We start from the raw sequence: 13,860 nt of genomic DNA on the forward strand, positions 1-13,860 counted from the left end.
GAAACAAAGTATAATTACGTACATATTTACAATAATTAATTAAAAGGGGGGAGAGAGATTAAAGCAAATAAAGTAAAGAAATTTAAAAATAAAATGGCCACTCTGAAAAAGAGAGGATTGCATATTTTATCTATACTTTTTAATAAATAATGTAAAATTATTTAATGAACAAATATATTGAATGTATATATATATATATATATAAATAAATTTATATTGAATTAATTAATAATATGTTACGAAGATTGATCCAGAAGGATATTGCTTCACATAAAGTCTGGATCTTAAACATTACTTCTTTAACTTTTTTAGTCCTACATATTTAATTCACTACTGCTACTTTGACAATTAAAATTTAATCATTATAATGAAAAAGTAAAAAACCGAAAATTTACTGTTTTACATGCAACTAAAAAGGGCAATAAATTTACTAACACTTTGGGCTTGTTTGGCAATTGCTTCTTGGAAAGATTAAAAGTGATTTTGAAAAATTAAAAGTTAATTTTGATTTTTGATAAACATCTTAAAAATTATTTTTGGTAAAATTTAGTAGATTTTGAAAAGTAAGTAAGGAATGGCTTTTCAACATTTGATTTCGAGAATATGTTTTATACTAATTATAATTTTATATATATCCTCACATATATTATAAAAATATAAAATTACCCTTATACAATTAGGAAATGAAATGAACAAATTTAGAGGGATTAATATTTTTACCAATAATATTGAGATAACAATATAAAATAATTACTTTAATTATCAATTATTATATTTACACAATAAAAATATTATATATATATATATATATATTTGTAAATGTGTAAATAAATTTTATTTAATATTATGTCCATTTGTATTCTTACAACAATTTAATAGTATGATTTATCAAATGCATACAACTATTTTTAAAACTCACAATACTTTTAAAAATTAAATTTACTAGATATTTATGAGATTCTCTTCACAGTGGATTATTTCTATAGTATAACTAGTAGTAATTATTTTAAAAGTTACAGCATTACCAACTGTCCCTATACCACTTTTTCATGACAATAGTGAAAAGTTGAAAAGACCCGCAAATCAATTGAAGAAATTGAAATAATTAAAGGGAATTTTTTGACTTTTCACTTATTATATAAAAATTTTCTCAACTTTTGAACAAAATAAATTTTGAAGTTTTCAATGTTTAGTTAAAGGAATCTCAAAATGATAGGAAATATGACTTGTTTTTTTTTTAAATAAGGATTTCTTAGGATATTTTTTTCTTTAACAACATTCCTATTTAAGGAATAAGTAATTTTCCCTTGGGATTTAACTTATTTAAGGAGGAGCATATCTAGTGTAAGAAAATGAATACTTCTCCTATAAGAAATAATCACTATATATAGGGAGGTTAAGTTTACTTATTTGAATAATATAACAATCAGTTCTTTACAAGTAGATAGTTTCTAATATGAGAGAAACAATAGGTCTTTTGAGAGATTGAATGTTATTGAGGTTTTGGATATGAGAAAAATACCAGAGTATTGTAATAATTTTTCATAGTGGATTTTTCTCTCGCCATCTTTGGCACCCATGGTTTTTATCCAGTTTAGGAGTTTTCCACGTAAATTCTTATATTGTGTGATTGGTTTTATTCTCCATCTATTTTCTATTTATTATTTGTTTGATATTTTTGCTTGTGGGATCTTGGGTGGGATCAAAATTTTCCTAACAAGTGGTATTAGAGATAAGGTTGCAATGCAGAGCAAATATATCAACAATAATGTTTTCAAAACTTTTGAAGATAGGTGATGGTTGTCGAAGCCAGCAAAAATAAATACCTACCCTAAATAAATTGTGTATAGTGATTGAGCATGGTCGTGTCCACAAAGATCGGTAATTATTTAAATCCTTTTAAAATGTAAAATGTAAAATGCAAAATGGGGGAATTGTTGACAATAATAAAAATCAAATTAAAATAACAAGAATGCAAATTAAAATTTGTAATTCAAATTGGGGAAAGCTCTGGTTGAAGGAATTAACTCGGCTTGATTCGACTACTAATATTGATTGAAATATAAATCATTACTACTTATGAATAGACCGGTTATAGCTACTCAGACCCTCTAATAGCCAATCTCTGCTTAACTAGTCGATAACTAAGGTACGACCATTGGTTATTTCCCCAATCAATAGGCAACTCTAGATACAATCATAAGATTTAATCAATTGACAACCTGAAAAACCAGAGAGACCCAAATCCTAATCAACAAACGCATACAATGGTTCATTTAAATTAGATTGTTTATTCTCATAACACAACGCATTGCTATGCTATTTGTCACAAACATTAAAATCTTCATACGATGAATCTTTTAATTGACAATAGATTGAGTTGATAATTAAATAGTGGCCAATTATCTAATTAACAAACATAATCATGACAATAATTTAGAGAATAAACAAATACCCAAAAAGCAATAAAACAATTAAAGCATAAGAAAGATCTCACAGTAATGATGAATCAAAGCTTTATTAACCTTCAACCAGAATAATAGGTTTAGTTCTTCATAGAGAGAAGAGAAAAATTTAGATCTAGGGTTTCTTTTTTCCTCTCTCCTTGACAATAGATTCCTCCCCTTTAATTCTCTCCCCCCCTTCTCCTCTAGAGTTCTTTTTAAAGAATACTAATATCTAAAATATTATCTAAATATTAAATTCAGAATTACAAAAATAACCAAAAAGACAAAACACGTTAAACTAAAAACTGCAGGTCTTTAGTTGACAGCACTCGCCCACGCCTTATCAACAAAGTTCTTCTGAAGCTCATAATTTCTCCAGGAAAACAATCATCCTCAAACATCATCTTGTAGCTCAATTTTAGCACCAATCAATAGAATTGCACCTACAAAAATAAAACACAAGTAAATCACTATTATTAAGTGCAAAACATTGATATTAAAGGAAGTAAATAATACAAAACTAGTGCATAAATTGCACTCTAACAATAGGAATAGAAAAGTTTGATTGAAGAATCAATTTTGGCTAGTGGCAAGTTTAAGTTAAGGATATATTAATTCAATCTGGCTATATAAGAAAAGTAAGGACATTGTAAACCTTGTTCCCATTGGTGGAAACCCCTGAAGGTGTGTCGACAATCAAGGCACCATCAAGAAGAATGTCGGAATAGAGCAAGTTTGACAAATAGCTCTAAAATCAATATATTGAGATATTGATAATGTCAACTAGTGGTGATCTCTTTTCTCCATTTGAGACAGGTTTATCTTTTTTGGCGTGCCATGGAAGAGGATGTCTTACTGCTAGTGGATCCACAAGATTTGCACACGAGGCATGGTTTGGCACTAATGGAAGGTGTGTGGTTGAATTTTATGTTGATGGCTGAGGACTATTGAGGAAGCCAAACATGAAAGTGGCTATTTTTTTTAGCAAAGAGATTGACATATGCCGTATATGTGTACTCTAAATAAAGTAGAGTATGATGATTCTTGGTGTAGAGAATTATGACTGCTAGATAGAGGATAAGATTTTACCCATGGTGGAGTGATTCTCATAAGCCGTACGTGAATGTTTTGGGGGGAGTAAAGAAGGTGAAGATGACATGGTTGTGTGAATACACGATAGATCATGTTTTGTCACTTAATTAAAAAACTCGCTAAGGTAGAGATTGTTAGGAAATATATCTAATTTTTCAGTATAGATTTCTAGGATATTTTCTTCTTTAGAAGGGTTCTTATTTAAGAAATAAGTAATTTCTCATTTGGGACTTAACTTATTTAAGGTGAAATACAACTGAGATAAGAAAATGAATACTTCTCTTGAAAGAAATAATCACTATCTATAGGTAGGTTGGATTCACTTATTTAAATAATACAACAATTAGTTCTATGCAAGTAGACATTTTCTAGTGTGAGAGAAACGACAAGTCTTTTGAGAGATTGGGTATTATTAGGGTTTTGGGTGTGAGAAAAAGACTAGAGTGATTATAACAATTTTTCACATTGTGAATTTTTCTCTCGTCATCCTTGGAAGCCTTGGTTTTTCTCCAATATGTGAGATTTTCACGTAAATTCGTGTATTGTGTGATTGATTTTATTTCTCATCTATTTTCTATTTATTATTTATTTGATATTTTTCCTTGTGGGATCTTGGGGGATTAAAATTTTCCCAACACAAAACATGATTTATGCCGAGAGCTACTCTCGTAGAATTTCATGCAGATCACGTGAAATTGGATCAATGATTAGAAAAATGATAACCGAATTATTGTATTAATTAACTACGTATAATGGATCCTAATCATGCAAAAAAAAAAAAGCAAGATTATATTGATTTGTTCACTTTGGCTCGTGATTCATGCCGTTGAAAAAGATCTTATCTCGTAGAATTTAGTGCAGATCGATAACGTAAAATTGGAATCAATGATTATAAAAATGATGACCTAATTGTAGTATTAATTAACTAAAAGACATCCTAATCATGCATATGAAAGTTGCATTATATTCTCTAAATTAAAGAACGTACATATGAGTTAATTTCATTAAAAAATCTTGAATTGTTCACTTTGGCTTTTGAAAGCTTCAGTGAAACTAGCGCAGAATCAAACTTTTCAAAGTAAAATATAATTTTTTTTTCCAAATGTAATTTAAAATTTAAACACGATACGAAAAATAGAAAATAATTAACCCGCAATGTGTTAAGTAATAATTTATTTTATTATTTCATCAATAACGTATTCATTATTGACATCAATTATTAAATGACCTGATACATCATATATCATGTCACTTGATATACAAACTTAGCATCCAATTTTATATGTGTAGCTTTTTTTTTTTCTCTCTCTCTCTCTTGAATAATTTTCAAGAAAATCTAGCCAAATTCAAGATTTTTTTTTTGAAATGAATGAACAATCGTATTTTGAAAACAAAAACAAATAAATACAGTTAAAAATTAAGGTTTCCAAAAATAAGACCCATTTTGTGGTTGTTGCTAGTTATAAATTAATAATCTGGCTATGTTGGGCCAATGAAATTAATAATCAAATGGACAAAAGTAACTAGATGTTTGATAAATTATTTTATTATTTATGAGTTTTAAAAATAGCGTGCATCAATGGTGAAGTTATAAACTTATCTTAACCTGTTTTAAATTAAAATAATTTTTCAATAAACATTATTTATTGAGACTAATATTAATTGTTTTTAGTGAAGTTTATGAATTTTTTTAGGGACTAATATGAAAATATTAACTTTATTAAGATTATAAAGAATTGTGCTAAGGAGCTAAGGACCACTATTAACTTTATTTTATTAAGAGTCGGAAGAGGTTTTTAATCACGAGGCTCATAGCTTTGCCTTTGATGTGTATGTGCTTAATAAATTTACTATTAAAGCGTTTTGTTGTATCCCATCAAAAATTTGGGAAAAATTTTCAATTTTGTTTACAGAAACATCATTATACTAATTTTACAAAACTGCTGTTGTTATATTTATAAGTTTATCAATCCATATAATTTTAAAAACAAGCTATATAAATTATTAAATTTAATTCAAATCCTAATAGCTCATCATATCTACTAAAGCTCAACGTTTTTGTTTCTCACCTTAGATTCTTGTTCTTTTTAATTTAATAATTTTTAACTAAATAATTTAAATCTTAAAATCCAAAACCCAATCACCATATGATTATAAAAATAAGGATTGTAATTAAAGTCAAACAGTAATTAAAATAAATTGAAAATAAATTAATCAAACACGTTAGAAAATAAAACACAAAATTTACTTATTAATATTTTACATAATTACAAGACAAACACAAAAAAATAATTAAATAAATAAACAAACTGAAAGAAAAAATGGTAATCAATTCCTAGTGATCTATTTAAATTCCCAGCAACTTCATGTAGTAATATACAGTACCAATTAAAAAAATTTAGCCAACCCAAAAAAAAAAAACAAAATCCCGGCTTTGCCCGTTTTAGCTTTTGATATATCACTTTAATATTTCAAAAAATCAAATTTACATGAAATGATTAAAAAAAAAAGAAACACTCAATTAAATAAAAATCCAGTGAACACTACAACTGAAAACATAGAATAGAAATATGAATAAAATAAAAAATAATATATATTACAGTTATACTACACTTTTTGTAATGCTTCTTTTTAAAACTCAATAATAGATTATATGAAGATAAAAGTACTACACAAAAATAAATGATACCGGATAAAAAATTTTGGTATTGCTAAAGACATGATTTACAGTAATCATAGTAATGTAATATATATCAGGGACATGATTTTCAAAGTAGGATTCGTGAAAAAATAAGGCAAAATTTTCTTTTCACTAAAATAATATATAAGGCTAAAGTAGAAACTCTAGAAGTGTTATGTATTACGTGGTGTATTATTTCGTAAGCTTCTTTATGCAAAACAATTCTCAAGTTAGTTTTGGAACTGCTACAAAAAGGAAATAATTATAAGGAAGTGGATAAAAAATTGTCAATTACTTTTTGTCAAAATTGTAAAATAAGTTATGTTTAGCAATCGATTATATTCTTATAAAGCACATTAATTATGGTTTTCTTTTTAGATTTAGATTCATTGTTAATCTTATTTTTATACTGACATCTTAAAAATATGTGATTGGTAATTTAATTTATTCGTATGCACAAGAAAGATAACATTATAATTCTTTGTTTTTATAAACTTGACCAAAACGTATGCACAAGAAATTCAGATTGACATCGACAACTATAAACGAGGAGATGCAAGCATAATTATAAAATAATTGAAAAAACCTCACTGCTGCCGACAGCCAATATATCACTCTATAAGTAGCTGCCTGCATGACCAAGCATTTGTACAAACAATTCTATACAGAAGTACTTTCATGGTACTGCGTCCATATGGCTTCCAGCTTGATGCTGCTGCAACTACTCCCCTTTCTCTGCTTGCATTGGCTTATTTTTATTGCCTCTACTTCATCAAATGAAATTCCCAAGGTAGATCAATATTCTATTAATTAATTAACTTCTTTAACTAATTTAAAACTTGCACATAGCAAGCACATTCCTTTTGTTATCTCTAGTTTTCTGTTATAGCAGCCTTATATTGTTTACATGGGAAGCTCATCGAAATCGAATCTTATTATTCAAAATGGAGAAGATGTTGAAATTGCAAAGCTGAATCACATGCAACTATTATCTTCGATTATTCCAAGGTTACTTTTGTTATTGTAATCATTTTTTATTCATCATTAACAGCGGATATTAATTTGCCACCAGTTGGTCCTATACTTTTAAATTTTTGTCAATGTATTATTGGTAAGTGGTTATACTTCCCAAATAGAGTTAGCAGTTTTATGTAGAATTAAGTAATTGTAAAAGGCTTATAGATGTATGATTACCTAGTGGTTCAGATTTCGCTATCTGGGTTTTTTATCATGTATTATTTTGTTATATCCCTGTTTAGATGTCGTTTCTCTTTCATTTATTTAGCTCTCGTCGTTCTGCCGAAGCTTACTTCAGAAAAAAAAAAAAATTCTTGCAGTGAAGAGAGTGAAAGATTATCTCTAATCCACCATTACAAACATGCTTTCAAGGGCTTCTCCGCCATTCTTACAGACTCTGAAGCTTCCGCACTCTCTGGTACTTCCTTTTCTTTTCCTTTTTTTTTTAGAATTACATAAATTAATGTGAACTGAATCCGAGAGTGAAATTGAAAAATAAGTTGCTTTTGCTTTGTAATAGTTACTTTAGTGTTTTTTGTTGGGTAAATGTTTGTTTTGTCTATAATTTTGGTTAAACATTTATTTAGTCCTTATCTTTTGTAAAATATATGAAGACACCCCTGGTATTAAATATATTATATTTATACCATTACTTTTTTTTTACAATAATAACTTTACAACTATATCCCTGGTACATAAATAAAAAAATATAAATGTTATCAAATTAGACCTAAAAGTAAAATAATTTTATTAAAAAATTAAAAATAATTTTATTATTATTATTATTATTATTGTTGTTGTTGTTGTTGTTGTTGTTGTTGTTGTTGTTTACTTTTAGGTTACAATGGTAAATTAAATTTTTTTTATAAATATTCACTAGCAAGATTGTCGCAAGATTAAACATTGCTTTAAGGTGGCTGGCATTTATTTATTTACAAATAATTATTAAAAAAATTGTTACAAGATTATAAAAACACCCGATGTTTGAAACTGACAATTTTTGGTTAAACTACTACCAATAAATAAGTTTTTTTTCTTTGCTAATTAACTTTTTTTTACTATTACATTAATTAATATCCCTTAGATTGTTGCAAAGGTATCATTGTAAAAGTCAAGAAAAATAAGGAAAAAGTAAGGGCAAGAATCTTATATTTAAGTGCAGAGTTATCTTGAAGTATTTTTTAAAATATAAGAACTAAATAGATATTTAGCTCAAAATATAAGAACTAAATAACTATTTATCGTTTTTTATTTTTACCACTTACCCTCTTATAGTGTATATAGTAATAATCGGATATTCTCTTGCTTTGAAAATTTTAGCCAAAAAAAAAAAAAGAAAAAAAAGAAACTCATCTCAGACTCTCGGTACGTTACAAAGAACTATATTGTTTCTTTGTTAACATTTTGAACATTAAGATTCAGCGGAGTAACAGGGTATTATAAAATCTATATACGTGTAGGTGACAGAGGTACTTTTTTAGGGGGTAAAGTGATAATCTCTCAATTTTAATTTTATGAAAGCTTGTTTTTGGTAATGGTAATCTGATGATGTCGAAAAATATTTGATGAATGCAATGTTACTGTTAAGCAGGTCATGATCATGTTGTATCTGTCTTCCCTGATCCCGTTCTGCAACTCCATACAACTCGTTCTTGGGATTTCTTAGCAGCAGCCGCGAAACCAGCCAAGAACACTTGGTTTAACCACAAATATCATAAAGCAGCAAGTGATATCGTAATTGGAGTTATAGACACAGGTTAAATACTTATGCTTAAATTTTCATTTCAGGCTATATGAATATTTATAAGAAATTTAAAAGAACTAGCTAGCTTTTATTATTTTAACAAAATCTCTAGACAAAGAGAATAAAGTCATAGCAATCAGACACTTACTTTATGATTACTCTCAAAATACCAGTTTAACTTTTCTATATTTGAACTTTTGGATTGGAAAATTTTTTATACTTCAATTTGATTTAATATTGAGGAATGCTGCTCATATTATGTAAAGCAATACTGTTAATTGACAAAATAATCTAATTAATACACAAATTTTAGTACCTTTCAAAATGCAATACAAAAATTTCTACGTTTATATAGTAGCGCTCGATAATAGAGTTCGAAGTTACTCATTAGATTATTTAACATGATCGTTTTTCGTTTAGGAATATGGCCTGAGTCTCCAAGTTTCAATGACCAAGGAATGGGTGAAATCCCTTCAAGATGGAAAGGTGTTTGTATGGAGTCCCCTGACTTCAAGAAATCCCATTGTAATAGGTGAGGATAAATAAAATCAATGGTGGTACTGATAATCATGTTGAGGCGCGGGCGTTCAGATTTTATAAATATGGGATTAATTTGAACAGCTAGAATCAAAATTGTACAGTGCTTTAAGATAATTCAACATTATACAATCTGATTCTAGTTCAAATCTGAATTCTACAAAATTCGAATGTTCAGACTTGAGCATGATACTAACTAATATCCCACCGTAATACAAGTATCTTCTCTGGGTGTACTGCAGGAAGTTGATTGGAGCAAGACACTGTAGCAGAGCATCCACTAATAAAGACAATAGTGGGTCATCAAGGGATCCTCTAGGCCACGGAACTCACACTGCATCAACAGCAGCTGGCAACTATGTGTCCAACGCCATCTATTTCGGCTTAGCCGGCGGCACAGCCAGAGGTGGCTCCCCTTTTTCCAGGATTGCAAGCTACAAGGCCTGTAAGGAAGGTGGCTGCTCAGGTGCCGCAATTTTACAGGCAATTGATGACGCAATTCATGATGGAGTTGATATCATTTCAATCTCAATTGGGTTGTCTAATTCAGAAGCCGATTACATGAATGATCCAATTGCTATTGGAGCTCTTCATGCTCAACAAAGAGGAGTCGTGGTTATTTGTTCTGCTGGCAATGATGGACCTTATCCTTTCACTGTTGCAAATACAGCTCCATGGCTTTTTACAGTTGCTGCTTCTACGATTGATAGGGATTTTCAATCTACGGTGCTTCTTGGAAATGGGAAAGCTATCAAAGTAAGATTATAAAAGAAAATTTAGGATTCATTTTACTTCTTTTCATGCTCTCTTTAATTAAATGATTTTTCTTCTTTTCATGCTCTTTTAATTAAATGGGGCTCAGGTCTAGACTTCCGGATTATACAAAATCTGGATTTGAAATACCATTAGAAATATATTTATTGTAAAATAACTTTACCGTGCAGTACAACACGGATCATAGTTCAAATTCAGATTTTTTTTTAAATCTATGCATAAGAACCCAATTAAGCATAACTGCCTTTCATTTATTAACAAAGCGTTTTATTTGCAGGGAACTGCAATTAGTTTATCAAATCTTTCTCGCTCAAAGACTTATCCCCTTGCATATGGGAAGGCTATTGCTGTTAACTCTACACTTGTTTCCCAAGCTAGGTAATTCTATGCCCTTTATTCTCTGACATTTTCATCCTTCTAAATGACAAGGCCATTACATCTAAAGGGATAGTAATGATCCTAACAATATTGTTTCTCACTTAGTATACATAGTGAACACCACCACTACATGGCATTATTTTGATTACTGAGGTGCTATAAGGTGATGTCTCGTTAGTGATTACTGACCATACCATCTCTCTCTCTCTCTCTCTGTGTCTTATATATATACATACACACATACACCAGTGTGGAATTTTACATAGATATAGACATCCAGTGTTGAATTGACAAACACCATGGACCGATTTGTAAGTCGACTTCATAATTGGAAGACGACTATGACACTTTACTGGCTGTATTATAAACATATCTTTAAAAAAAAAAAAAAAGAAAGAGAGAGAGAGAAAGAGAGAAAATTTCATGAAATGTAAAAGACTAAATGAAAATTTCTTATTTAGCCCCTATTGCTATATATTATTTACAAAACCTACCAAAGTTTAAGGTCTCTTGACTATAGCCCCCCAATTTTGGCCTCCTAAATTTTATAAAGTTTATGTTAGAACTTATTCAACTGTATAGTTTCTTTATTATGTTCCTATCGAACCAAAATCCTTGTTCAGTCAGTGCCTTTATACAACGCTATGTATAGTATAGCCATATTCACATTGCATCTCATGAATAAATTTGCAGAAGTTGTCGTTTAGGATCCATAGATCCCAAGAAAGTTGCTGGCAAAATCCTTGTTTGCATTCACACAGACCCAATGGATACAAGAGGAAGGAAGATAGCAGTGGCAGAAAATGTTGAAGCTCAAGGGTTAATTTTTATTAATGATGACGAGAAAATTTGGCCTACTGAAAGAGGCATATTACCATATGCAGAAGTTGGCAAAGTTGCCGGATTTCGGATTATTAATTACATCAATTCTAACAAGTAAGCCAAAGCCTAAGTATTCTTATAGTTAATGTTGTCTGTACTACAAATTAATCAACCATCAATCGATTGTTATCAAATATTTACACCAGCAGGAATCCAACCGCAACAATCCTGCCAACAGTAACCATTCCAAGACATAGACCGGCACCGGTTGTTGCATATTTCTCATCAAGGGGTCCAGGATTGCCTACAGAAAACATTCTCAAGGTTATTTCTCAGTCAAATTAGACTTTACATTAAATACATTTATAAACCATGTGGAAAAAAATAACTGATGGTCACATCGATTCTTATTACGACAAATATGCCTTTAAGTATAGTGAACCATTTGTATTTCATCCCGGCATAATTATTTTAAATGGGGCCTATGTGACCATTTCGCCAAATCACAAGAGTGTCACTGTTCTTTGCCCTAAATCATCAGTTGAAAATCTAGAATGCTCATTGTTTTCAAGATTATTATTCAGAGTCAAATGGATGTCCTTAAAAAGTACTTTTTGTGTGTTAATTTTGTTTGCCATGTGCATTCAGCCCGATGTAGCGGCTCCAGGAGTTGCCGTTTTAGCAGCAATAGTTCCAAGGCCAGATAGACCTGGGGGCATCCCAGCAGGAGAGAAGCCGGCCACATATGCTTTAAGGTCTGGAACATCCATGGCTTGCCCGCATGTCACAGGAGCTGCTGCATTCATCAAATCTGTGCGCCGTAAATGGACCTATTCCATGATCAAATCAGCACTTATGACAACAGGTACTCCAATATTCCAAACACCAAGATTCTCTCCTGATCTGAGTTTTTTCGGAACAAAATTCACTCGGATTATTGGTAGTTTTAGCTTAAATTATGCTCCAATTACAATAGAATTGATACTGGTTATTTTCGTTTTATATATGCAGCAACCGTGTACGATAATACAGGGACACCCCTAACAAATAGTTCAGGCAACAATGCAAATCCTCATGAAATGGGAGCTGGAGAAATTAACCCGCTGAAGGCTCTAAATCCAGGACTAGTTTTCAAAACTACAATAAAAGATTACCTTCGATTCCTTTGTTATTATGGATATTCTAGGAAAAATATTCGATCCATGACAAACACAACGTTCAACTGCCCCAAAAAATCATCCGCAAAACTAATCTCAAATATTAACTATCCATCAATCTCTATAAGCAAGCTTGCTCGCCAAGGAGCAATTAGGACTGTCAAAAGAACAGTGACAAATGTCGGATCGCTTAATGCCACATACATTTCCATGGTGAATGCTCCTTCAGGATTAGCAGTCAAGGTGTTTCCTCAGAAACTTACTTTTGTTGAGGGTATTATAAAATTGTCTTTTAGAGCTTCCTTTTTCGGCAAGGAAGCTTCGAGTGGGTATAATTACGGTTCGATAACATGGTCGGATGATCAACATTCTGTCAGAATGATGTTTGCTGTGGATGTTGAATGACTTAAAGATCAATAATTAGTTGAATATATAAGAGGGTGATGAATAATAATTGAATGTGTGGAGGCTAGTTTTGAGTATAACCAATTGAAGTTTATGCACAATTATGTTCATTCGTTGCATCGATATCAGTGATGAGAATGGTGTTCGTGCTTTGAAAATCTTAAGATGATCATTGTTGTTAAATGTAATTTATTTGGGAGGACGATGTTTTTAGTCAGGTGTGTATTCATAATCCAGATTGTATCTTTTCTGCGGCGTAAAGAAATTAATTTGTCTTTTCTAGAAAAAAAAAAGTTCAAATCAATTTTTAATCTCTACCTCCTAGGATTTAAAATTCTAAATCTGATAGTTAGTTAAATAAAACTACTTGTTGTACTTGAGGTAATTATCTTCTCATTTTTTTCCCAAAAATTATAACAATAAATAAGAGAGTGGGATAGTTGCTTATAAGAAATAATGATAGCAATAACAAGGCTCCAGTACTGAACATATATCTCATCATATACTAAGCTTAAAGCAAGCTCATGTGTCACATTCCAAATAAAGGATCAAAGGGTGATTTTTCTATCAAATAATCTCTCTCTTATATATATATATATATATATATATATAAAATAATACCTCAAAAGGTCATTAAACATAGAATTGAACAAAATTACTTCTTAAAAGAAAAAGACATATAACATTTAATAAGATAAAAAGTTTGATGTCTTAAATATACATGTCAAAAGTCTTTCTAAGACTAAGGGAACAAAGAAACACGATTAGCTTTGCCCAATTTATTATGCACGCTAGATCCTTCAATCA

At 30.1% G+C, this 13,860-nt stretch overlaps 1 protein-coding gene across 1 annotated transcript; it reads left to right on the top strand.

The window, feature by feature from the left end:
- Positions 1-6,913: 6,913 nt before the first annotated feature.
- LOC18042306 (CO(2)-response secreted protease) lies at positions 6,914-13,053 on the top strand. Its single transcript, XM_006432454.2, has 11 exons — positions 6,914-7,009; positions 7,112-7,227; positions 7,557-7,654; positions 8,828-8,992; positions 9,401-9,512; positions 9,760-10,273; positions 10,569-10,669; positions 11,363-11,605; positions 11,701-11,815; positions 12,140-12,356; positions 12,503-13,053. The coding sequence occupies exons 1-11, from the start codon at positions 6,914-6,916 to the stop codon at positions 13,051-13,053; spliced, it is 2,328 nt and encodes a 775-aa protein (XP_006432517.2).
- Positions 13,054-13,860: the final 807 nt, after the last annotated feature.

This window comes from Citrus clementina, unplaced genomic scaffold, assembly GCF_000493195.1.
Source record: "Citrus clementina cultivar Clemenules unplaced genomic scaffold, Citrus_clementina_v1.0 scaffold_5, whole genome shotgun sequence".
Classification (NCBI taxonomy): Eukaryota; Viridiplantae; Streptophyta; class Magnoliopsida; order Sapindales; family Rutaceae; genus Citrus; species Citrus x clementina.